This window comes from Neoarius graeffei, chromosome 21 (assembly GCF_027579695.1).
Source record: "Neoarius graeffei isolate fNeoGra1 chromosome 21, fNeoGra1.pri, whole genome shotgun sequence".
Lineage (NCBI taxonomy): Eukaryota > Metazoa > Chordata > Actinopteri > Siluriformes > Ariidae > Neoarius > Neoarius graeffei.
Window position 1 is genome coordinate 45,045,099 of NC_083589.1, and position 26,121 is coordinate 45,071,219.

A 26,121-nucleotide genomic window follows, 5' to 3' on the forward strand; every position below is an offset into this window, starting at 1 on the left:
TAGCATTCTGGGGTCTCCATTGTCATATTTTGCACTTAATAATGCACCACACATTTTCAATGGGAGGCAGAGAGGCCAGTTTAGCACCCACACTCTTTTACTATGAAACCACACTGTTGTAACACATGTAGAATGTGACTTGGCATTGTCTTGTTGGTATAAGCAGGGACATCCCTGAAAAATATGTTGTCTGGATGGCAACACATGTTGCTCCAAAAGCTGGATGTACCTTTCAGCATTAATGGTCTCTTCACAGATGTGCAAGTTACCCATGCCATGTGCACTAACACAACCCCATACCACAGATGCTGGCGTTTAAACTTTGTGCTGGTAACAATCTGGGTAGTCCTTTTACTCTTTAGCCTGGATGACACAATGTCCACAATTTCCAAAAATAGTTTGAAATGTTAGAGCAGAGCACACTTTTCCACTTTGTATCAGTTCATCTTAGATCAGCTCGGACCCAAAGAATTTGGCAGCATTTCTGGATGTTGCTGATATTTGGTTTTTGCTTTGCATTGGTCGATGCAGTAACGAACTGTGTTTAATGACAACAGTTTTCCGAAGTGTTCCTGAGTCTGTGTAGTAATGTTTTTTATTTATGTTCCACCTGAGCGATCATGGGTATTCAGTGTCTTACGTACAGAGATTTCTCTGGAGTTTCTGAATCTTTTAAAGATATTATGGATTGTTGATGGTGAAATCCATAAAATCCTTGCAGTTGTATGTTGAGAAACATTGTGCTTAAACTGTTGAACTATTTTCCCCACATAGTTTTTCACAAAGTGGTGAACCTCACCCCATCCTTGCCTGTGGAGGACTGAGCCTTTCCGATTACCAATTAACCTGTTTATCTGTAGAATTGGGGGGGGGGGGGGGGCGGGGGCTGTGTTTTTTTGAGCATTCCACAACTTTCTCAGTTTTTTGTTGCCCCTGTCCTAACTTTTTTGGAACATGTAGGAGGTATCAAATTCAGAATGAGTGTATATTTACAAAAGACAAAGTTTATCAGTTTGAACATTAAATATTGTATTGTATTCCTGTTGAATATACAGTACCAGTCAAAAGTTTGGATACTTCTAATTCAGTGGTTTTTCTTTATTTTTATTAATTAGAAGACACTTCATGTCTTAATGATGGATGTCATTTCTCTTTACTTAGTTGAGCAGTTCTTGACATAATATGGATTATTACAGTTTTGGAATAGGGCTATTTACTCTATTTTTATTATTTTCTATTTACTAATTGATGACTTCAAACACATCATTAGATTCTGTTCTTATGTTTGGTACAACGTCCCAACTTTTTTTAGAATCAGGATTGTGTGTGTGTGTGTGTGTGTGTGTGTGTGTGTGTGTGTGTGTGTGTGTGTGTGTGTGTGTGTGTGTGTGTGTGTAAAATTCTCTAAAAAAGTTAATGAGAACCTGAAGCATATAAAAAGGATTTTCCAGAGAGGAAGTAGCTAGAGGAAGTATAAGCCTTAAATGTTTTCGAACCAAAATCTGTTGGTCATGCTTACATCGACCCCTGGCTCCACTAAAGTGAAAATGGTCTCTTTCTCTTGCTTACATTCACAATTGTTATTTTACACTTTTACTCACTCACACACACAAGATTTTTTTTAATGAATGTCATAATGCTGGAATGAAACAGTTATAACACTAACATTAATACATGAAGTCTCATAATTTTACTATTTATAATATTTTTATGAATGCTAAAGTCATGACACTGAACTGAACCATGTTAGTTATAAAAATCTGAAATTGACAAGTTTTTTTTAATAAGTACTAATGTCAAGACAAAGAAATAAAAGATATAACAATTATAAAATGCTCTTAAAGTTACTTTGCATAAGGTTTGTATGAATATTGATGTCAGAACTCTTGAATAGAACAGGTAGAATAGCAGTTTTTAAAATCCCATTATATGTTACTGTTTGTTTTAGCACAAGTTATCTAGAAAGTTCAACAGAAATCTGCCACTTCACTCAGGTGTTAATGACGATATCCGCATTAACGGAAGCAGTCTTTATACCTGTTAGAATAAGCTCTTCTGTACGGTTATGTGTTTGGCTGAATGTATGTAACAGCAGGAACATGAAGGGAGTTAAAAGTACCTTGCGGTTGGAGTAGGACTGGCTCCAGTTTGGAGAATGGGAATAATGGTAGGTGCCATGCTGGGAGGTGGAGGGGTAGTGACAGGCCGAGTACCATGGGCCAGAATCCCACTGTTCGTTTTCACCATTTCTCGTAAGAGAAACAGGCATACTGGAGTGGCCCTGGAACATTCTGGAAGTCTGGTTCTGTGAAAAATGGGGGGGGAAAAAGAAAACCAAAATAATGTGTGCTACTATGTAGACTCATGCAGGAATTAGTACTACTTGGAAAAGAGTGACTTGCACATGACTAAACATGCATTCATGTCTGTAAATCCAAAACTGATTAAATTAAATTGTACAGTTTCTGCGAATTGTCTGTTGAGGAGAAGTATCAATTTATCATTGAAATCTCAGATTAGATTACAAATGTGTATTTATTTTGCTTTTCTTTGAGTTTGTGGCAAAGTAAATAAGAGACCGCATGCTACGAATAAACTCTCTTTTTAGACTGACACAGAATCACTTGAAATGTAAACTAGCACCAGGGTAACACTCACATTTACTCCCTGTGCAGTGTTAACTCCCATTTAATAATTTCAGCCTTTCAGCTCAGAGTGACAGGGAAGTTAATTTAATAGAGGGAAAAAAGGATGCATGACATTCAGTATTTCAGTAATATGTAATCTGTAATCTTCAAGGCCTATGCTAGAAGTGTGTGCCAGGATTAGGATCCCACGGGACCTGAGTAGACCTTGATGGGAGCATGCAGTTTTTACTTTCTTGTGGACGTTCAAGTATAAAACTTGCAGGACACCAAAAGGAAACATTCTTTAACATGAGAGCATGGCATTGTGTGATGTATTTACTGCTTTTGTTCATTCATCATCAGCAACTGCTTTATTATGGTCAGCGTCACTGTGGTTTAAGTTACTTATTTGTTTAGAATTTGACAAATAGGACCAGTTACATTTATTATAAATTATAGTGAGCAATAATAATAATAATAATAATAATAATAATAATAACTGTGAGAGTCTGCAGGATTTGACAAACTTTCAACAGGAGCATACATGATTGGTTAATAATGTCTGCAAGAGCAGGCAGGTTTGGTCGAGAGTCTACAGGAGCATACAGGATTGTTCAAAATCTGGGTGGCATGGTGGTGTAGTGGTTAGCACTGTTGCTTCACAGCAAGAAGGTCCTGGGTTCGAGCCCAGTGGCCGGCGAGGGCCTTTCTGTGCGGAGTTTGCATGTTCTCCCCGTGTCCGTGTGGGTTTCCTCCGGGTGCTCCGGTTTCCCCCACAGTCCAAAGACATGCAGGTTAGGTTAACTGGCGACTCTAAATTGACCGTAGGTGTGAATGTGAGTGTGAATGGTTGTCTGTGTCTATGTGTCAGCCCTGTGATGACCCTTGGAGCGTTCTCTAATCGCTAATCAGTTCAACACTGATGACTGAGTATCTTGTCGGGATGTACAGTATTTCACTGCCAGAAAATGTTCGAGTATGATGGCATTCCAGGCCTCTTTATGCGAGAGTTGCGTGACTGGGCCCATGCCATTCCACTATGTGGCCTTGCCTCATAATTGGCTTAACCAAAATGTGTCTTTATAGTGTTTGTCTGATCCAGACCACTTGTCCAGAATGGGGAAAGGCTAATGAATATAAGCGGGACAATGGAGAGACAGAGAAAACCTAGAGCTCCCTTCTGAAGGAAAAGCCAGACCACAGTGAACCAGAACATCACACCCTCTCCAAATCCCACAGGTCATGATAACTGAATGTGTGAGGTAATGCAAAGGCCTTGCTATAACTCACTGGCTGTTTTATGATCTGCTAATTACACAGAACTTGTTTGAACAACAGAGGCTATATTCAGGGTCATGTAGCGTCCATCCTTTCATACATGGACATCTAACCAGTTACAGATGAGCAGTTGTGTTGATATGGAACACTGTAGCTCTGAACTGCAGCTGCCCTTTCTTCGTCATTATAATGTCTCTCCATTATGAGAGCAAAGTGATAGTGGGACAGTTTCATCCAATCTGAGGAGCTAGAACTTAGGCTCCAGTGCTCACAGAAAGATCAGAGAGGAGTAAAGAGAGAGGAGAGAGCTGCTTAATAGGCTGACAAGAAGCTGTCCAAATATCACCTTTCATCACCTTTACCTCATGCATGAGATAATTGGCAGTTTTTGCATTTTCTCTCCTCATCTTGATTCATCAGTGCAACCACTGTTAAGTTTTGTCTTGTCCATCGTCTTTTTTTTTCTCTCTGCCTTCAGCATTTTGAATTGCTGGTGCTGTATAAATGCTGATTCAAGACTCTGGTAAATTTGATGATGGCTTGGAGGAGTCCTACATTCCTAGGAACTGTGTCTGCTTTAGCCAGTGCCGTTTGAGACAATTGTTCCTGTCTGTACTTGACTTGAGCCAGTGTTAGCCATTATTTCTGTGAAAGCTTTTTTATAAACCAGAGACTCTGTATTCCTCATAAACAACGCAGGCATTTTGTATGAGTAATCAACTAACAAGGCCTCTCTCTCGACAAGATAATGACACTAAACATAGATTTTGTCACTGCCACCTATTCTCTTATTCAGCACTTGTTGGCTGATGCAGAGGTCAAAAATTTTAAGCTATTTACGATGAGATGAAACAGTGAATGCTTATATTTGGAACTCATTTTAACAAGAGGCTTATGGAAGTGCAGCCTGTTCGAAAACCCTTTCCCTTCATTGTGCAAGAACAGTGTTTTCTATGGTTAGTAACAGTTTTTGTATACTGATTATTTTTATTGGCATGCCATTATGTAGTGATCTTAGAGACAAGCAGGGGCCAAAATGAGGAAATTTGTGCCTAGTAATGATTTACTGTGAGCAATAAACCTCTCCAGATGACTGAAGGACCTGCCTAGAGGTAATTGATTGTATAAAGGAAATGATGACGTAAGCAAGTCTCAGGATGCTTTTAGTATCAGCAGTGGAACACGTGTGTGTGTGTGTGTGTGTGTGTGTGTGTGTGTGTGTGTGTGTGTGTGTGTGTGTGTGGCTGACACGGAGTTAGAACAGAGACGCAGTGTGTGTGTGTGCGTATGTGTGAGAGAGAGAGAGAGAGAGAGAGAGAGAGAGAGAGAGAGAGAGGTCTCTCAGGATGAGTTATAGTCTGATGAGCTCTTCTTTCCCCAAGGGCCTCATTAAAAGGCTTTCGTCAGAAACAGCTCTGTGTGATGCCGCAGTCCTTCCCCACCAGCCTTTCAGCTTAGCTCTTTCCTCTCATCAGGCCTGGCCAAAACACACCACACTTATGTACCCTCACTCATTCTCTCTGCCTCGCTCTGGCTCTCACCTGTCTGTCAGGCACTCACCATGCTTTGTTGTAGACCTTTTAAATAGAAGCACTCATTTATTTGCTCTTTTCGCCAGTACTTCTTTGCTTTTTGCCCCTCAGAGCTCTGAACAGAGCTGCACTGGCTGCCTTTGTCTGACCTTTCATTTACTGAGCCAAAGGAACACACATGGAGGTCCTGTTCTTAGAAGGACCCAGGTGTAACCATAGATGCTGGATTATCATTTGATTCCCATATAAGTAACATGTATAAAAATAGTGAATATTGTCTGATAAGCTTTCTGACTGTCTGACCGCCTCCTTAACAAAATTTCAGGTAGCTCAGAATACAGCAATCCACCTGCTTTCCAGGAAAAGAAAATCGGTGCACATTCACACAGATTTATTCAAGCTGCACTGACTTTACCTTTTGAAATATATTGTTGATCTCCTGAACCACTATAGCCCACTCTGAGCATTTTACTCAGCTGAGGCTGGTCTACTGTTAATCCAGACAATCACAACTCAGCGAAGAAGGTATTGTTTCTTAAAATGTGCCTCAACTCCACTATAATGTTCCAGAGAACACTAGGAAAGCCAGCTTGTGAACTACTGTATTTTAAATCCAATTTAAAAAATATTTTATATTATTAAATATGCGTTTATTTATTCACAGTAATTTTCATATATTTATTGTAATTTTTATGAGTGATTGCGCATCATCATTATTATTATCCATCCATTCATTATCTGTAGCCGCTTATCCTGTGCAGGGTCGCAGGCAAGCTGGAGCCTATCCCAGCTGACTATGGGCGAAAGGCGGGGTACACCCTGGACAAGTCACCAGATCATCGCAGGACTGACACATAGAGACAAACAACCATTCACACTCACATTCACACCTACAGTCAATTTAGAGCCACCAATTAGCCTAACCTGCATGTCTTTGGACTGTGGGGGAAACCAGAGCACCCGGAGGAAACCCACACGGACACGGGGAGAACATGCAAACTCCGCACAGAAAGGCCCTCGTCAGCCGCTGGGCTCGAACCCAGAACCTTCTTGCTGTGAGGCGACAGCGCTAACCACAACACCACCGTGCCGCCATCATTATCATCATTATTAATATTATTAGTGTTGTTCAAATTGTGATTAATTAAAATATTTAGTTGTACAATACATTCAGATACATTATCTGAATGTATTGTGTAATGTATCAATACATTACCTTTAATGTTACATTGCCCAGAGTGAAAGTGGTATTTTCTGAAAGGAAATCCCAAAGAGATAATGTCACAGGTTTATCAGAAACTTGCCTACAGTACACTTCTCACACTATCCAGCAGTAATATTTCTGTTCCCCTGATGTAAGTATAAATCATGAAAAATGAATAAATCGACCATCTTCTACTCATCATGTGTGGATTGGAATAAGGAATATTTTTTACAAAATTTAAAAGACACAGTTAGGCTGAATCCCATATGACTTCCTGTTCACTCACTGCACTACGTACTTAATTGAATATTTGAGATTCAGCTAAAGTGACTCCACTGTTTGCCTGTTGAAGATCTTTAATTATTTCCATTTTGATTTGATTTAGTTTCAAAATTCTAAAAAGAAATTAGGTAAAATTAATAAATACTTGTAATTGTTTAGAAAGTATGCCAGAAGTGATGTACAGTATTATTTAGACCCTACTCCTACATCAATTGTCATTCAGACAAAGGGTTTAGCAAGTACACTTTGGTTAAACAAATAAGAGTAAATCATGGCCTATTATTTATTATTATATATTATTATTATCAGAAGGCGGCACGGTGGTGTAGTGGTTAGCGCTGTCGCCTCACAGCAAGAAGGTCCTGGGTTCGAGCCCCGGGGCCGGCAAGGGCCTTTCTGTGTGGAGTTTGCATGTTCTCCCCGTGTCCGCGTGGGTTTCCTCCGGGTGCTCCGGTTTCCCCCACAGTCCAAAGACATGCAAGTTAGGTTAACTGGTGACTCTAAATTGACCGTAGGTGTGAATGTGAGTGTGAATGGTTGTCTGTGTCTATGTGTCAGCCCTGTGATGACCTGGCGACTTGTCCAGGGTGTACCCCGCCTTTCGCCCGTAGTCAGCTGGGATAGGCTCCAGCTTGCCTGCGACCCTGTAGAAGGATAAAGCGGCTAGAGATAATGAGATGAGATGAGATTATTATCAGATATTATTTCCAATAGTGGCAGCATGGTGGCGTAGTGGTTAGCGCTGTCGCCTCACAGCAAGAAGGTCCGGGTTCGAGCCCCGTGGCCGGCGAGGGCCTTTCTGTGCGGAGTTTGCATGTTCTCCCCGTGTCCGCGTGGGTTTCCTCCAGGTGCTCCGTTTTCCCCCACAGTCCAAAGACATGCAGGTTAGGTTAACTGGTGACTCTAAATTGACCGTAGGTATGAATGTGAGTGTGAATGGTTGTCTGTGTCTATGTGTCAGCCCTGTGATGACCTGACGACTTGTCCAGGGTGTACCCCACCTCTCGCCCGTAGTCAGCTGGGATAGGCTCCAGCTTGCCTGCGACCCTGTAGAACAGGATAAAGCGACTAGAGATAATGAGATGAGATTTCCGATAGTCAAATTTCTGACTCAGTTCAACAGCCCAGGTGAATGCACACACTTTGCGATTTGTACTAACAAATAATCTGATTCTTTTTTTATTTGCATTTTCCTATCATGTTTTAGTAATATAGTGTTCTGCTGATGTGTAATCTGTTCAGCACCAACTGCATGAATGTAAGATGCAGGGCTCAGAGTTTTGAAAAATGCTGTATTTGTAGCTGAAATGCTTTAAAACGTATTTAAAACCACCAACTGACTCAAAAAAGGTGAAAATTCTGTTTATGATGATTTTTTTTTTGAGAATCACTCAAGACATTTTTTTGTTGTTGTTGGGTTTGTTTGTTTGTTTGTTTGTTTGTTTGTTTGTTTTCTTGGTGATGCTGGCCACATTGCCGCCAATGTTGCAAAAGCTCAGGATTATTGATAGGTTCATTTAGATGGGCATGGATATAGTGAAGTGTGTGTGTGTGTGTGTGTGTGTGTGTGTGTGTGTGTGTGTGTGTGTCAGGCCAGTGCCCCTCTTGAGCCCCTCGGCAGAAAATAGGACAGAGCATGGCCACTTGCCTGCTGCTGAGAGCGGCGAATAGCAAACAGACAACCCTTTCAATGTCATTTCTGATTGGTCAAGGGTGAGCAGCGCCTCACCTTGTGCTAAACCCTGTCGCTGCCCCTGATTGGATGAAGTGAACCGAGCCTCACTTGTGGCTGAACTCTGTGTGTAGCAAGACGTCCCACTCTTAAGCCATCACTCGGCAATGGAGCGCATGAAGAGCTCCTTCATCAGCACGTCACTGGGATAGTACTCCATACAAGTGCACCAATACACCAGAGCCAGCCACCGTCAATGAGGCAATTCACACATCCCTCCCTGTTATTAAGCAATAGGAAGTCTGAGTGCAGTTGCCGAGATTTCCAGCCCATGCCCTTTGTGAACTTAGCTGGGTTGGGATGAAGTGCAAATTCTCTGGCCTTGTAGTTTAAGTGCTGTATCTCCTCCTACCACAAGAGGTCACTAAATTCTAAACACTTATTGTAAATGGTGTTCTGTCTCTCAGACACTACTGTGAGGTCTGTTGTCTGGATTGACTATCTTAAACGATTAATACCCCCTGAGTAACAAAGCAACAGCACAGAAATTCACGTGTATGCAAACTGAATGGATAAGGGGAGTAACGTCTGTTTTAACTCATCAGCTGATTAACAAACACTTTTAAGATCTGATTCAGTTGTGTTGAGCAAGAAAAAGTTGAAACTCGGACCAATAATGTCGATTGCCATAATAATATTGAGAATAATGGTTCTGTATTTGAGTATGACGTTTTGGTGGGAAAGGGAGGATTTGAGGAAATTGTGCAATGACAGTCAACAATGTCTGAATCAGTGCTGATTTTCTGTAATGCCACACAATGCACGCCTACATGTGGCTCATGCCTTCCTACACAAACTACAGCAAATACACTTCAACACCAGTGCCCACGACTCTTGTGTCAGCTCTCCACTCAACCATTCTACACTATACACGATACCTCAGACACCAGTAACACCAAGCTACTGTATGGGCTAGTGTTCTTGATCCAAAAATCTCCCTGGCTATACATGAACTCATTCTTTCTATCTCCTCCAATATTACTGCTAGAAAACTAGATAGATAGATAGATAGATAGATAGATAGATAGATAGATAGATAGATAGATAGATAGATAGATAGACGGCACGGTGGTGTAGTGGTTAGCGCTGTCGCCTCACAGCAAGAAGGTCCTGGGTTCGAGCCCAGCGGTCGACGAGGGCCTTTCTGTGCGGAGTTTGCATGTTCTCCCCGTGTCCGCGTGGGTTTCCTCTGGGTGCTCCGGTTTCCCCCACAGTCCAAAGACATGCAGGTTAGGTTAACTGGTGACTCTAAATTGACCGTAGGTGTGAGCGTGAATGGTTGTCTGTGTCTATGTGTCAGCCCTACGATGATCTGGCGACTTGTCCAGGGTGTACCCCGCCTTTCGCCCGTAGTCAGCTGGGATAGGCTCCAGCTTGCCTGCGACCCTGTAGAACAGGATAAGCGGCTACAGATAATGGATGGATGGATGTTCTGGACACCTAAGGTCACAGGAAGTGAGTCAGTGTCCACAGACTTCCAGTGCAAGTCGTACTGTGTTCTCTTCATAATAATAATAAAAATAATAATGCAGTGCAGTATGAATGGTTGTTTGTCTCTGTGTCAGCCCTGCGATAACCTGGCGACTTGTCCAGGGTGTACCCCGCCTCTCGCCCATAGTAAGCTGGGATAGGCTCCAGCTTGCCTACGACCCTGTAGAACAGAATAAGCAACTACAGATAATGGATGGATGGATGGATGGATGGATGGATGGATGGATAATGCAGCGAGAACTGTTGTGATTGTCATAGCCATTCTCCATCTGGACCCTAAAACATTAACATTAACATTAACACATTACATGTGACTGGGCGGCACGGTGGTGTAGTGGTTAGCGCTGTCGCCTCACAGCAAGAAGGTCCGGGTTCAAGCCCCGTGGCCAGCGAGGGCCTTTCTGTGTGGAGTTTGCATGTTCTCCCCGTGTTTGCATGGGTTTCCCCCGGGTGCTCCGGTTTCCCCCACAGTCCAAAGACATGCAGGTTAGGTTAACTGGTGACTCTAAATTGACCGTAGGTGTGAATGTGAGCGTGAATGGTTGTCTGTGTCTATGTGTCAGCCCTGTGATGACCTGGCGACTTGTCCAGGGTGTACCCCGCCTTTCGCCCGTAGTCAGCTGGGATAGGCTCCAGCTTGCCTGCGACCCTATAGAAGGATAAAGCGGCTAGAGATAATGAGATGAGATGAGACATTACATGTGACTGTGTGGCATGAATGAATGACAATAAAACCTATATTTGACTGATTTTCTTTTCCTGGTAAGGATTCAGGCTGCTGCGTTCTGAAATGCACTGAAAAATGCAAAGAACTAGCAGGGTGACCAGCCAGCAACATTTTACAATAGTCCAAATGGGACACCATGAAAGCATGGACTATTTTGTCAGTGCCATGTACAGTTTCTTATATTTTCGTAATTTGGCTGTTTCTCAGATGATGATTTTTACTTACATTTACTAACAAAGCTGTACCAGTGTCAAGATTTACACCAGTGACTTTTTTTTGGTTTCACAGAGCAATCATTAAGCATGATCAAGGGGAAGAAAGTTTCTGTTTAGCCAAGCTTTTATGCGTACCGTAGCTCTGCTGAATCAGACCAGAGTGATATACTACGGTACATGGCCAAATGTATATGGACAACTGATCATCACATCCATATATAGTTATTCCCCAAACTGTTACCAGAAAGTTGGAAGCACACAATTTTCTTGAATGTTTTTGTATGCTGTAGCACAATTCCCCTTCACTGGAACTACGGGGCCCAAATCTCTTCCAGTATGACAATTCCCCAGTACACAAAAAGACATGGTTTGCCAAGGAAGAACTCAAAATGGCCTGCACAGAGCCCCACTGAATACCTTTGGGATGAATTGGAGCACTGTCTGTGTCCCAGGCATCCTCATCTGATAACAGCCTGATCTCACCAATGTTCTTGGGACTGAATGAGCACAAATTTCCACAGCTACGCTTCAAAATCTAGTGAAAAGCCTTCCCAGTGGAAGTTATTTCAACAGCAAAGGGGGACTACATCTGGAATGGGATGTTCAACAAGCACATATGGGTGTGATGGTCAGGTGTCCACATACTTTTGGCCATATAGTGTATATAATATATAATTGTTGTTCTATGATTATAAGGTTAACCCATTTTATAATCATAGGAGGACAGCTATGTATTATGTACAACCCCGATTCCAAAAAAGTTGGGACAAAGTACAAATTGTAAATAAAAACGGAATTCAATAATTTACAAATCTCAAAAACTGATATTGTATTCACAATAGAACATAGACAACATATCAATGTCGAAAGTGAGACATTTTGAAATTTCATCCCAAATATTGGCTCATTTGAAATTTCATGACAGCAACACATCTCAAAAAAGTTGGGACAGGGTCAATAAGAGGCTGGAAAAGTTAAAGGTACAAAAAAGGAACAGCTGGAAGACCAAACTGCAACTCATTAGGTCAATTGGCAATAGGTCATTAACATGACTGGGTATAAAAAGAGCATCTTGGAGTGGCAGCGGCTCTCAGAAGTAAAGATGGGAAGAGGATCACCAATCCCCCTAATTCTGCGCCGACAAATAGTGGAGCAATATCAGAAAGGAGTTCGACAGTGTAAAATTGCAAAGAGTTTGAACATATCATCATCTACAGTGTATAATATCATCAAAAGATTCAGAGAATCTGGAAGAATCTCTGTGCGTAAGGGTCAAGGCCGGAAAACCATACTGGGTGCCCGTGATCTTCGGGCCCTTAGACGGCACTGCATCACATACAGGCATGCTTCTGTATTGGAAATCACAAAATGGGCTCAGGAATATTTCCAGACAACATTATCTGTGAACACAATTCACCGTGCCATCCGCCGTTGCCAGCTAAAACTCTATAGTTCAAAGAAGAAGCCGTATCTAAACATGATCCAGAAGCGCAGATGTCTTCTCTGGGCCAAGGCTCATTTAAAATGGACTGTGGCAAAGTGGAAAACTGTTCTGTGGTCAGACGAATCAAAATTTGAAGTTCTTTATGGAAATCAGGGACGCCGTGTCATTCAGACTAAAGAGGAGAAGGACGACCCAAGTTGTTATCAGCACTCAGTTCAGAAGCCTGCATCTCTGATGGTATGGGGTTGCATTAGTGCGTGTGGCATGGGCAGCTTACACATCTGGAAAGACACCATCAATGCTGAAAGGTATATCCAGGTTCTAGAGCAACATATGCTCCCATCCAGACGACGTCTCTTTCAGGGAAGACCTTGCATTTTCCAACATGACAATGCCAAACCACATACTGCATCAATTACAGCATCATGGCTGCGTAGAAGAAGGGTCCGGGTACTGAACTGGCCACCCTGCAGTCCAGATCTTTCACCCATAGAAAACATTTGGCGCATCATAAAACGGAAGATACGACAAAAAAGACCTAAGACAGTTGAGCAACTAGAATCCTACATTAGACAAGAATGGGTTAACATTCCTATCCCTAAACTTGAGCAACTTGTCTCCTCAGTCCCCAGACGTTTACAGACTGTTGTAAAGAGAAAAGGGGATGTCTCACAGTGGGAAACATGGCCTTGTCCCAACTTTTTTGAGATGTGTTGTTGTCATGACATTTAAAATCACCTAATTTTTCTCTTTAAATGATACATTTTCTCAGTTTAAACATTTGATATGTCATCTATGTTCTATTCTGAATAAAATATGGAATTTTGAAACTTCCACATCATTGCATTCCGTTTTTATTTACAATTTGTACTTTGTCCCAACTTTTTTGGAATCGGGGTTGTACACTATATGGCCAAAAGCTGGGAGCTTTAGAAAGGGGGAGAGTGGGGAGACTTGGAACTTGGGACAGTTTGTATTCCCATAAATTAATTTCAACCAATCAGGTTTTAGATTACATCAGAAGTTAGATGTTGCCCCACCTCAACCTCCATTCTATGGTGTAATGTTGCTGGCGAATTGGGGATTTGTTAGGAATTAAAGTATGTAGCGTAGACTTACCGTATTATTTATTACACTTAGATTCTGGGGAAAAACATTTAAGGTTTTGTTTGTTTGTTTGTTTGTTTTCCCAGAATGGCCAGATGAGGAGAGTTGGGACAATTCATGTTACAGTTTTTTTTTTCTTGTGGTTTACAAATAATTTTTTTTTATTGTTGTTAAAAATGTGGGACTGTACCTGCATGAGGATTAAGCTTATTTCGTTCCTTCTTGAGAATGGCTCTGTTTTGTCAAGTGAGATTTTGGGTAAACTGATATTTTTCTATCAATGTACCAGCATTGTGTGTTCACCCAGTTCATATGTTACAAGTTTATAATAATAAATAAAAATTAAACATGTAGGCCTAGGTATTTTATTTTTGTTCCATGTCTCCCCATTATGTCCCAAGTCTCCCAACATAATGTTTCATGTCTCCCCTCAGTGTCTCATGTTTCCCTGCAAAAAATAATGACAGAAAAAGTGACGCCTGAAAACCAGTATATGTGACAAGCTGAGAAACTAATGCTGTGGTCAGAGAGTATAGTAAATCCTCTCTAATGCAATATGAGCGTGACGCTACGTGTAAAGAATTTCACACAATCTACAAAAGCTGAAAACTTTTCCCAAGTCTCCCTGCTGTCCTCTACTGTTTTGTGTAAATGTGATTAAAATAAATTCTGTCCTAAGGGCTTAATTTACCTAACAACAATAACTACAAGTTCAAAATACCTTCAGAGTGTTTTCTGGAAAAGGTACACAATAAAGGAAAGCCTTTAGACTAGCAATGTGAACATATTTTTCACAATCAAATACAGCAGTTAACAATTGCCATGACTAGAGGGAAAATAATTTTGAAATGAAAAAATTTCTCTTTAAAGCAGTGTAAGCAGCCATGATATCAGTATTGGTATTATGATTATTTTTCTATAAGTTAAGGTTTCATCAAATGATTTCCTGCAACTCAGCTCCTTTTGGTGTTCACATAAAGCCGGGCTCAGCTCATATTCTGGTTTCTGACCCCTGGTTCTGATAAACGCATCACCTTCAAACTGATTGATGATGAGCTTTTACATCCCCAGAGCATCTTTAAATTGTTCCCTTCCTCCTTATATCCTCCCGACTTAGTTTCCCTAATTTTCTAATTTGTTTACAGCAACAAATATTCCATATGCATTTGCAGTCAGTCTCCGTCCGTCTTGTGGCTTTGATTTCCAACAAAACTCAGCACCCTTCCAACTTCATTCTCATTGCAAGAAAACGTTTCTTCATTTTGCTATAACTTCTGCTTTTATTAAACATTTATTTTAACTATGTGATTTCATTTCCTTTCAGTTGTGTATCTTATCCTAAGTGCCCATTGCAGTTCAGTATATCACTCTATCACCCATCTATCGATGCAAAACCCTATGATTACCACAATACATTTCCTGAACATATGGGTTTCAAGCAAAATATCGGATGACACCTAAAAGAGGAAGCATCCTTTATTGGAAACTTTTTTTTGCTGTGTCATTCTGTGGTTTCACATGCACGAAAACAATCTCAGAACCAGGAATTCCTGTAGACACACTAACAACAAAATATGCTATAATCCATACTAGGTTTCACTCAACAATATAGAGAATAAAAATGGCATTTTTCTTATTATGCATCTTCACGTGTCACTGTATGTGTGTGTCTTAACGCTTTTATTAATTGAAGCTTCTTTAATTATTAACTAAATACACCTGCATTGACTGATTAATCAATCCATGACTAAAAATACATCCATAGAAATAACTATGGATAATGTCATATTTTACCGAACCTTGTATTAATATTGGAACTTGCATTTCAGCCTCATCTCCGAATTTTTCCAGTTAAAAAACATGTTGATTAACATATTTTGTGGGTTTAATTTTACTCAATGATGGGATGAACATTAATGCTTAATGCAGGTGTTGCTTATTTTGTTCTTTTTTTTAATCAGTTAAAGCTAGACGGCCTTTCAATTTAATAAAATCGGTGAAATTTAGTTCCCTCTGCAATTTGGTCCTTGTGATATATGTTTATTTCTGTAATATCTAAAAAAAAAAAAATAGGCCATTCTGTAGTTGGGAAGTTATTTAATTTGAAGGGATTCCCTAGGAAATAATGTGCATGAAATCGCTCGCTTTGTGCAGTCAAGCAGACAGAGGAAGTCCGTGTGCGCATGCGCAGGTTTATCTTCTTCTTTTGGGTTTTACGGCAGCTGGCATCCACAGTGTTGCATTACTGCCATTTACAGGTTTACCTTTGAGCGTGCACTGACAGTTACAACATTCTGTCGCTAAACGAACAGCTGATCACACCGAGGTGCTCGCTGACCGCCGATATTTATTAGTTTGGTGCTGCATTTCCTTTCCTTCACAACATAATGTCTTTTCTTCTCACTTTCCGTTACTGTCGTCGGTCTTTCACGTTTCATTCACACACTCATGTCCTCCATTTTTCTCACCTGTTTCAAATATGTATCCCACAATGCCTTGCGTGAACAGGGAAAGCCCACCATGTGTTGCATGACGTAGTATCTTGAATTGGGTCCTGGTGAAGCAGGAAAAAATAGCGGAGAATTTAGGGCCACATGGCTCTAAATTCATTAATTGTTCTATTTTAAAAAAACTCCAAAAATTGGAAGTCTGTGATTCAAATTCATCAGCTTTTGGTCCATTAAACAAAAATAACTGGGTGTCAGGGAAAATTCTTTTTATGACCTACACTTGAAAAATCTGAAAGGTACTTGTATTAAAATACTTTAATACAAGTATTAGTTACTTTGTTGATGTTACATACAGTGAAGCTGAAATAATGTCCTTTAAGGGAACCTTAATATAAAGTGCTACCATAAAATATTATTCAAAACTTCAGTTTATATTTTCTTATCTATCTTAATATTATCTGTATTAAAACATACACAAGTATCGCTAATACACGGACATTTTCACATAATTGCAGTAACTAAGTTTATACAGTCTGCTGATGTGAGTATTGTTACTTCACATTTTATTTGTTTATGAATGTCAGACATACATGAAAATATCAATTTTCCTTAATATTCAATATTTATTCCTATTTTCTCTTTCTTCATTTATACTACATTTGATACCAAAGTGGTTTATAAGTCTACTGAGGTGTAAAGTGTAATGAGTTATTTAAATGCTCATGCTGAATAATTTTATGCATTATGAAGGACATAGGAATAGTGATTGGATGTGGTTATTACATCAGTCAACTTCGGTTATGTCATGGTCATGTTATCAGGACAGGATATGCAAATACCTTGTATTTTTCAAACCCATTTAAAAACAACAACAAAGCTTTTATAATGTCTTGAAATGGCTGATTCAGTTTTTCTACTTAAATAGGAAACTTGATGTTTACAGCAATAAATAAATCCTTTAATTGCATAGCAGTCACATAGCACGGTCCTTTTCCTTGACCTGTGTTGTATAACTAGCTGATAATAACGCTGATAGATTTGGCTGTGATATCCTTGTGTGCTAAAGTCAAGAGGGAAATCATGATGCAGTTCCTCTGTAGTTTGCCTGATTTGTGTGATGAAAATGTTCTTACCTGTCTGTGACAGTAGGTCTGATGAATAGAGTCTTTTCCTGTCAGTGAGACACTGGTCTTTTTAGATATTTTAGTATTCGCCGCTAAGACATAGTCGGATATAAAGCTTTATTTGTTTCCTCTTTTCAGGCTTTGTAACTGAGTGCAAAGGGAAGTTTCTACGCCAGCATCTTCTATATGGTCCAATCCAAATTTAAAGCAGAAAAAAGTGACTTGTCATTGTTTTTGTTTTGTTTTTTAAATTGCACAACAAAATTAATTGTCTTGATAAAAAATACATTAGTATTTCCAGAATTCAAAGAAACTGAGAATGTAATGTTACTGCATGTTTTTTTAATGGTTTTTTTACATCCTTATCTGACTTGTTAACAGCAGCTATTGCAGATTTCTCTAATTTACATCAGTATCTAATGGAAATACAGCATAAACATATCCAAAGACATGCAGTTAGGTTAACATGGGACAACCTTGGGCTGAAGTGCCCAAGAGTGGCGGCGCGCATGTACGCAGCGGCTTTGCTCTCCAATGATGAACTAAATTTCATTGTACATTTGTGCAGTGACAATAAAGGCTTTCTATTCTATTCTAAACCTAAACGGCCTTTCAATGTCATAAAATCGATGAAATTTAGTTCCCTCTGAAATTTGGTCATTGTGATATATGTTTATTTCTGTAATATCTCACAAAATATCAGGCCATTTTGTGACTGGGAAGTTATTTATTTTGAGGGGATTCCATAGCAAATAATGCACATGAAACCACTCACTTTGCGCAGTCAAGCAGACAGAGGAAGTCTGTGTACTCATGTGCAGGTTAAAGTTTGCCCATGCACTGACAGTTACATCATTCTGTCGCTAAACGAACAGCTGATCACACCGAGGTGCTCGCTGACCGCCAATATTTATTAGTTTGGTCCTGCATTTCCTGCGTTCACAACATAACGTCTTTTCTTCTCGCTTTCTGTTACTGTAGTCGGTCTTTCACATTTCATTCGCACACTCACGTCCTCTATTTTTATCTCCTGTTTCAAATTTGTATCCCTTAATGCCTTGTGCGAACAGGGAAAGCATGACATAGTATCTTGAATTGGGTCAGGTTGAAGCAGAAAAAAATAGGGGAGATTTTAGGGCCAAGTGGCCCTAAATTCATTAATTGTTCTATTTTTAAACAAAGAATAAAATTGGAAGTCTGTGATTCGAATTCAGTAGCTTTCGGTCCACTAAACAAAAATAATTGAGTATGAGGGAAAATTCTTTTTATGACCTACACTTGAAAAATCTGAAAGTCAGTCTACCTTTAATTAATTTGGAAACGAACTAGGAAGTGTGTGTTTAATATAGACTCCCTGTCAGTGAGGACTACTAGAGCTCTGCTCACTGGAGAATTCTTCAGGACACAAGGTTTAGATTGAAATGCTGAGGTCTGCAGGCTACTGAGCTCCTAACTTCATCTGCATAATGACCATAATGATCCATTTGTCCAGCATGAGCAGAAAAAGATCAGCATTTGATTTTTTTATTCCGTGCCAAATGGATGTGTTTATTCACGATACACTGTTATCATAGACGTATAGAGAAGGCTGGATAGCCACTTGGCTCTAACAGATAATCAGGAATCGACAGAGAAACAAACAGACACCCTAAAAATCAAGCTCATCACCACTGCAGCCCTCACGAATGGAGATTCAAAAGCACTTCATTAATCTCTTCACTCTGCAATCTGCTTGTGGAGAGGCTGTGCTGAGAAAGTAATCATAACTCAAGCCTTCTAATGAGAGAGGAGCTTCTGAGGGGAGGAGATTATATGAGAGGAAAGGAGAGCAGATAAAGATGGAAGAGACAAAGAATGGAAAAATAAAATACAGAGAGGAGGGGAATGGAGAGATATTGAGGAGAAAAAAAGGATCAGAAGAAACAAGAGAGTTAAGGAGAGAGTTAAGGAGAGTGCAGAAGAGGAAAGGTGAAGAAAAGATGAGATAAGCAGAGAAATAATGAGAGGAGAGTAGAAAAATGAAAACAGAAAGAGAGGCAGGGAAAGGAGAGATAAAGGGTGGGGGAATTATAAGAGATATAAAGACGAGAAGAAAGTATGGATGAGAATTCAGGAGAGTGCAGAAGAGAAATGATGAGAGGAGGAAAAGCTAAGGAGATAAGGGGAGAGATAAAGAGAGGGAAGGGGAGATGAAGAAAGGTGAGGAGAGAAAATGATGAAAAGAAGGGAGGAATGAGGAGAGAAGCACGGAAAAGGTGAGAGAAAGAGAAGAAGAAAAGACGAGATAAGAGAAAATCGGAGGTGATGAAAGGAAAGATAAAGTGAGTGGGGTAGAAATGTGGAGAGATAAACAGATGAGAGAAAGGAGAGGCAGGGAGAAGTCTGTGGAGAACAAGAGCAATCGTTCCAGCTGCAAGAAAAATGGCATGTTCAATGTGTATGCTCTAATACATTATCGTTTCCATAGTAACTATAATAACAGCTCACACAGGGACTAAAACTGACTTATCATTTTTGGAGGACTGTCCAGTGCCAGTGCTTTGTAACAGTCAGAGATAAAACTGCAACTTTCCAAAACAGTAAAGTCTTCCGGATGGAGGTTTAGTGATTTCCCTGAAATCACTAAAAAAGATGAGATAAGAGAAAATAGGAGGTGATGAAAGGAAAGATAAAGTGAGTGGGATAGAAATGTGGAGAGATAAACAGATGAGAGAAAGGAGAGGTAGGGAGAAGTCTGCGGAGAACAAGAGCAATTTTTTCTTGTCGTGTGAACTTTGAGAGAAATAAAGATGCATGAGAGAAAACAACTGTTTATAGCTGTTATAACAACCTTATAAGTGATAACCTTACCTTGTTTTGTGAACATTCAACACAAGGAATGAACAGATAAAAAGTACCCATGTGTCATATTTTAATAAATAAAAATAGTTACTATTGCTGAAATGCTGTGGTATATGTAAGTGGAATAAAACATTTTGTGATGTGCTGTTAGTGGAGAATAATCAACTGATGGCACCTCCGCGAACAGTAACTCCAATTCTCATTGGTGTGCATAACAACAACCTGGAACTGATTATTTTCCTTTCACAGCCGGATAACATGCCTTTGATTTGTTTTATTCCTTACATACAGGGTTAGTCAAAATTATGTTAACACTAATGGATTCTTTTTCTCCTGCAGAAAGACGTACACCATGGGTGACAGATTAAATGGTCCTGTTGCTCGCTAGTTTTTGTGTGTTGAACACGATGGCGAATAGGTTGAGACCGTCCTGTAAATCATCTTGCACATATGATGTACAGTGGTGCCTGAAAGTTTGTGAACCCTTTAGAATTTTCTATATTTCTGCATAAATATGACCTAAAACATCATCATCAGATTTTCACACAAGTCCTAAAAGTAGATAAAGAGAACCCAGTTAAACAAATGAGACAAAAAATATTATACTTGGTCATTTATTTATTGAAGAAAATAATCCAATATTGCATATCTGTGAGTGGCAAAAGTATGTGAACCTTTGCTTTCAGTATCTGGTGTGAGCCCCTTGTGCAGCAATAACTGCAACTAAACGTTTGCGGTAACTGTTGATCAGTCCTGCACACCAGCTTGGAGGAATTTTAGCCCATTCCTCCGTACAGAACAGCTTCAACTCTGGGATCTTGGTGGGTTTCCTCACATGAACTGCTTGCTTCAGGTCCTTCCACAACATTTCGAATGGATTAAGATCAGGACTTTGACTTGGCCATTCCAAAACATTAACTTTATTCTTCTTTAACCATTCTTTGGTAGAACGACTTATGTGCTTAGGGTTGTTGTCTTGCTGCATGAACCACCTTCTTTTGAGATTCAGTTCATGGACAGATGTCCTGACATTTTCCTTGAGAATTCGCTGGTATAATTCAGAATTCATTGTTCCATCAATGATGGCAAGTCGTCCTGGCCCAGATGCAGCAAAACAAGTCCAAACCGTGATACTACCACCACCATGTTTCACAGATGGGATAAGGTTCTTATGCTGGAATGCAGTGTTTTCCTTTCTCCAAACATAACACTTCGCATTTAAACCAAATGTTCTATTTTCGTCTCATCCATCCACAAAACATTTTTCCAATAGCCTTCTGGATTGTCCACGTGATCTTTAGCAAACTGCAGACGAGCAGCAATATTCTTTTTGGAGAGCAGTGGCTTTCTCCTTGCAACCCTGCCATGCACACCATTGTTGTTCAGTGTTCTCCTGATGGTGGACTCATGAACATTAACATTAGCCAATGTGAGAGGGGCCTTCAGTTGCTTAGAAGTTACCCTGGGGTCCTTTATGAACTCGGCGACTATTAGATGCCTTGCTCTTGGAGTGATCTTTGTTGGTCGACCACTCCTGGGGAGGGTAACAATGGTCTTGAATTTCCTCCATTTGTACACAATCTGTCTGACTGTGGATTGGTGGAGTCCAAACTCTTTAGAGATGGTTTTTTCACCTTTTCCAGCCTGATGAGCATCAACAATGCTTTTTCTGAGGTCCTCAGAAATCTCCTTTGTTCGTGCCATGATACACTTCCACAACCATGTGTTGTGAAGATCAGACTTTGATAGATCCCTGTTCTTTAAATAAAACAGGGTGCCCACTCACACCTGATTGTCATCCCATTGATTGAAAACACCTGACTCCAATTTCACCTTCAAATTAACTGCTAATCCTAGAGGTTCACATACTTTTGCCACTCACAGATATGTAATATTGGATCATTTTCCTCAATAAATAAGTGGCCAAGTATAATATTTTTGTCTCATTTGTTTAACTGGGTTCTCTTTATCTACTTTTAGGACTTGTGTGAAAATCTGTTGATGTTTTAGGTCATATTTATGCAGAAATATAGAAAATTCTAAAGGGTTCACAAACTTTCAAGCACCACTGTATGTTTTGTGAATAAATGGTTTCTACCATTTAAGTGTTAACATAATTTTGACTAACGCTGTATTATTGCAGCGTTGCATGTGGTTGTGATCGAGGCCATGGCAGAACTTCCTTTTACTGATGTAGGCTGAGCATGTGTTTGCATGAGTCATCAAAGTTTAAAGGGCTGTAAAACCTATTTGTATGAAGGACATCAAACATAATTAAAAGGCCATTAAAAATCAGACTTTGTGCCAGCTTCTTGTGAGCCGTTCAGTGGATTACCCATTAATCTAAACATATCAGTTTAGATTAATGAGTAATCCACTAAACATTTGATTTTTCAACAGTCTATATTCTTCTTGTTTTATTTTCCACAAGGCATTTGAGCTCCTGCTGTACAGTGGTATCATCGGTGTTTTCCTATTGCTCATCCAAATACTTACTATTTTTCATGTCCTTTGTAATTTTACAGAATGTGAAAGCTGAAGGAAGGAGAAGCGCAAAAGAAGCTACCTTCTTTTGCGCTTGTCCTTCCTTCAGCTTTCACGTTCTGTAAAATTACAAAGGACATGAAAAATAGTAAGTATTTGGATGAGCTCAAATGATTGCAACAAAAAAGCTCAAATGATTGCAACATTGCTTTTGGTCCATAGAAAGAAGTGTATCATGACCGTCATATGGTCATCACAGATTACAGGTCTGGAGAGTTCCAGTCATCCAGGCTTTGACAAGTGTCTTTGATAAATGACCCAGATTTATAATAAGTTAGATTAGATTAGATTAGATTCACTTTATTCATCCCACATCGGGGAAATTCTTGTGTTACAGTAGCAAGAAAATGTCAAACAGATAACAAATAAAACTGAAATAAAAAATTAGACAAATGAAGGATTAAATACAGACGGCTATTTGCATTATCTACCGTGAAAAAGTATAGAAAAATTGCCTTATTGAGAGGCTCGGAAAAATTGCACATTACAGATAGACTCTGTATATATACACACATATATACATAAATAATATACACTACCGTTCAAAAGTTTGGGGTCACTTTGAAATGTCCTTATTTTTGAAAGAAAAGCACTGTTCTTTTCAATGAAGATCACTTTAAACTAATCAGAAATACACTCTAATTTTCATTTCATTTCATTGCTAATGTGGTAAATGACTATTCTAGCTAAATTCTACTAAACGTCTGGTTTTTGGTGCAATATCTCCATAGGTGTATAGAGGCCCATTTCCAGCAACTCTCACTCCAGTGTTCTAATGGTACAATGTGTTTGCTCATTGCCTCAGAAGGCTAATGGATGATTAGAAAACCCTTGTACAATCATGTTAGCACAGCTGAAAACAGTTGAGCTCTTTAGAGACGCTATAAAACTGACCTTCCTTTGAGCAGATTGAGTTTCTGGAGCATCACATTTGTGGGGTCGATTAAATGCTCAAAATGGCCAGAAAAATGTCTTGACTATATTTTCTATTCATTTTACAACTTATGGTGGTAAATAAAAGTGTGACTTTTCATGGAAAACACAAAATTGTCTGGGTGACCCCAAACTTTTGAACGGTAGTGTGTATATATATATATAAATATAAGTATGCATAAAAATAGTTTAGGGCCTATATTATTGCACATAATAATTGCATTGATGAGAGATGGCAGAGGTAGTAGTGGTGAAGTAGTGCAAATTAAACGACAAACAGGTTATTGGTGCTACGTTAAAAGTTGTGGGTGTTATACAGTCTGACAGCAGCAGGTATGAATGACCTGCGGTATCTCTCCTTCTTACACCGTGGGTGTAGCAGTCTACTACTAAAAGAGCTGCTTAAAGCCCCCATAGCCTCATGCAGGGGGTGAGAGGGGTTATCCATGATAGAGGTCAGCTTGGCTAACATGCTCCTCTCACCCACCACCTCAATGGAGTCCAGAGGACAGTCCAAGACTGTCATGTCAAGACTGTCAGTCCAAGTTCATGAAAATGTTTTGCAACTCAATCAATTTTGAAATCTTCATGAATGTATGACATTTCCAGTAAGAAGGATTTACTACTACCACAGAAGACAATGTAAGTGAGTCAAAACAGGTCTCAGACACCAAAAAGCTTGGTGTTTCATGTCTCATGATGAAACACAAGTAATCAGAAGAAATTAAAAGTATCACCAGGGTTTAAACATCACCTTCACCTCTATCTCAGCTCTGTCTTTGTCCAAAAGTTTCTGAGAGGACAAACTTCTTGTCACATCTTCAAAACCCGATCGCTTTGCTTTATTCTGATCGATGTGCTCCATTTCCTGGCACCGTAGCAGAGTAGTTGTGAGGGAAGGGGGGAAATGGCTCATTCTTTGAGATGGCAATTGTATGTGGCTCTGTGTCTTCTTACCTGTGTGTCTTTGATCATAAGAGAGCATGGGGCGGCGTTTGATTCCATGGATACTTTGACAGCTCGCAGGCTGGCAAAAGCCTCTCGGATGACTGTGAGAAGATCAGAGGAGACAGGGTGGAAGGCAGGAGTCCAGCTGCGAGAAGATCAGAGAAGGCGCAACTTCAACCACAGCCATTGTGTGAGAGCGCAAATCACTCAGATAACTTTTTTTCCCTCTTGTTTGAAAAAAAAAACTTTGCTCTTAGAATATTGAATGGCGCAGTTTACGGATTGAGAGGTTTTGTCAAACTTTGATAGAAAAGATATGCTTCTTTTTTCGTACAAAAAAAAAAGTTCAGGAGGCTTTGCTTTACCCCACAGTGCAAAATTTCTTGCTGTATTGTAAATGTCCACTGTTGATCCTCATATACTTATCATCTAGCACTCTGAAATCACTAAAGAAATGGATCACGCTCCACAGACAGGGTAAATAAAATACAAAAATTTGAGGATTTATATTAAACTTTGGTGAGCTGGTTACTTGGTTGGTTACTCGTGTTTGTTCAAGTCACGTAGATATTCTGATTCTGAAATAAAGTCTTAAAGGAGACATAATATTCAATATTGCACTTCCGTCAGTCCACATGACTTGTCATTACATTTACCAGCCATGAAATTGTGAAATGCAGTCTCCATCATTGTGTCGTATTTCCCTTTTTAGAGATAACATGTGACAAGCTGTTTCATTTTGCTCTTTGTTATGACACAGAAACAAGAAAATACCACACCCCACATGAATAAAAACTCCCACTCTCACAGCCTAAGCTACAAAGCTGTTGTGATCTTAATGTCATTTGCATCATATTCAGTGTGAATGGACAGAAATGTGCCGTTGGTCGTGTGGCTATGGAAATGTATTTTCGTTGGTGTATTGTAATATTTCACACAAGACTTCTTTAACGTTGGCAAAATATAAAGAGATATATACTTTTCACATAGGTGTTTTTAAAAGTACAGGACCTTGTTAAATTGTGAAGGAACACAAGAAATATGTCTTTTCAATTTCCTTAATATTGTGGCCTTTCGTGATAAACTTGTCATGAAGTAATTATTTACTATCACTATCCGTTTACGTCATTATGTTCCACCTGGGGGCGGGTATGACGTTGCATGTGAGTATTCACAGCCTTCTTCCAGGCAACCCGGTCAGTGGCCACTTCCGGGGACAGATGGGATGCCTTCAGGTTGTCAGCGACCACCTTGGCCCACGTCTTCCTGGGTCTGCCTCTTCTCCTGGTGCCAGCGACCTCCAACTTCTCAATGGCTGATATTGGGCCAGATGCTCTTTTGGTGTGGCCAAACCACCGAAGCCGTCCACGGCGAAGTGCGGCTTCAAGGGGGACAATTTCAAGTTTGTCCCAGATACTTAGGCTGGTTTCATCATTGGGATTCAGGCCACACATCCACCTCAACATAGCCCGCTCATTCCTTTCAAATCTTGACAGGTCAACCTTTTTAGGGGCCCATAATATATATATACTATGGCCCCATAGGGGCCATAGTGTATATATATTTATTTTTTTATTTTTTTATTTTTTTTACTCCTACTGTCCCCTATGCAGCTATTAATTTTCATTTCATTCATTTTCAT

At 39.8% G+C, this 26,121-nt stretch overlaps 1 protein-coding gene across 5 annotated transcripts in view; it reads right to left on the bottom strand.

The window, feature by feature from the left end:
- Window positions 1-17,305, bottom strand: part of tfec (transcription factor EC) — a 68,333-nt gene extending 51,028 nt beyond the window's left edge. For 2 of the 5 annotated variants that reach the window (XM_060903203.1, XM_060903202.1), the window contains exons 1-3: window positions 17,223-17,305; window positions 16,108-16,193; window positions 2,120-2,305 (exon numbers count right to left, since the gene is read on the bottom strand). In XM_060903203.1, coding sequence (XP_060759186.1) covers window positions 2,120-2,305; window positions 16,108-16,170 — 249 coding nt within the window. In that variant the 5' untranslated portion in view covers window positions 16,171-16,193; window positions 17,223-17,305. Of the gene's footprint in view, window positions 1-2,119; window positions 2,306-6,653; window positions 6,692-16,107; window positions 16,194-17,222 lie in introns of those variants that run through there. The other 3 variants (XM_060903209.1, XM_060903208.1, XM_060903204.1) reach the window with 3 other exon arrangements.
- Between the last annotated feature and the right edge of the window lie 8,816 nt (window positions 17,306-26,121).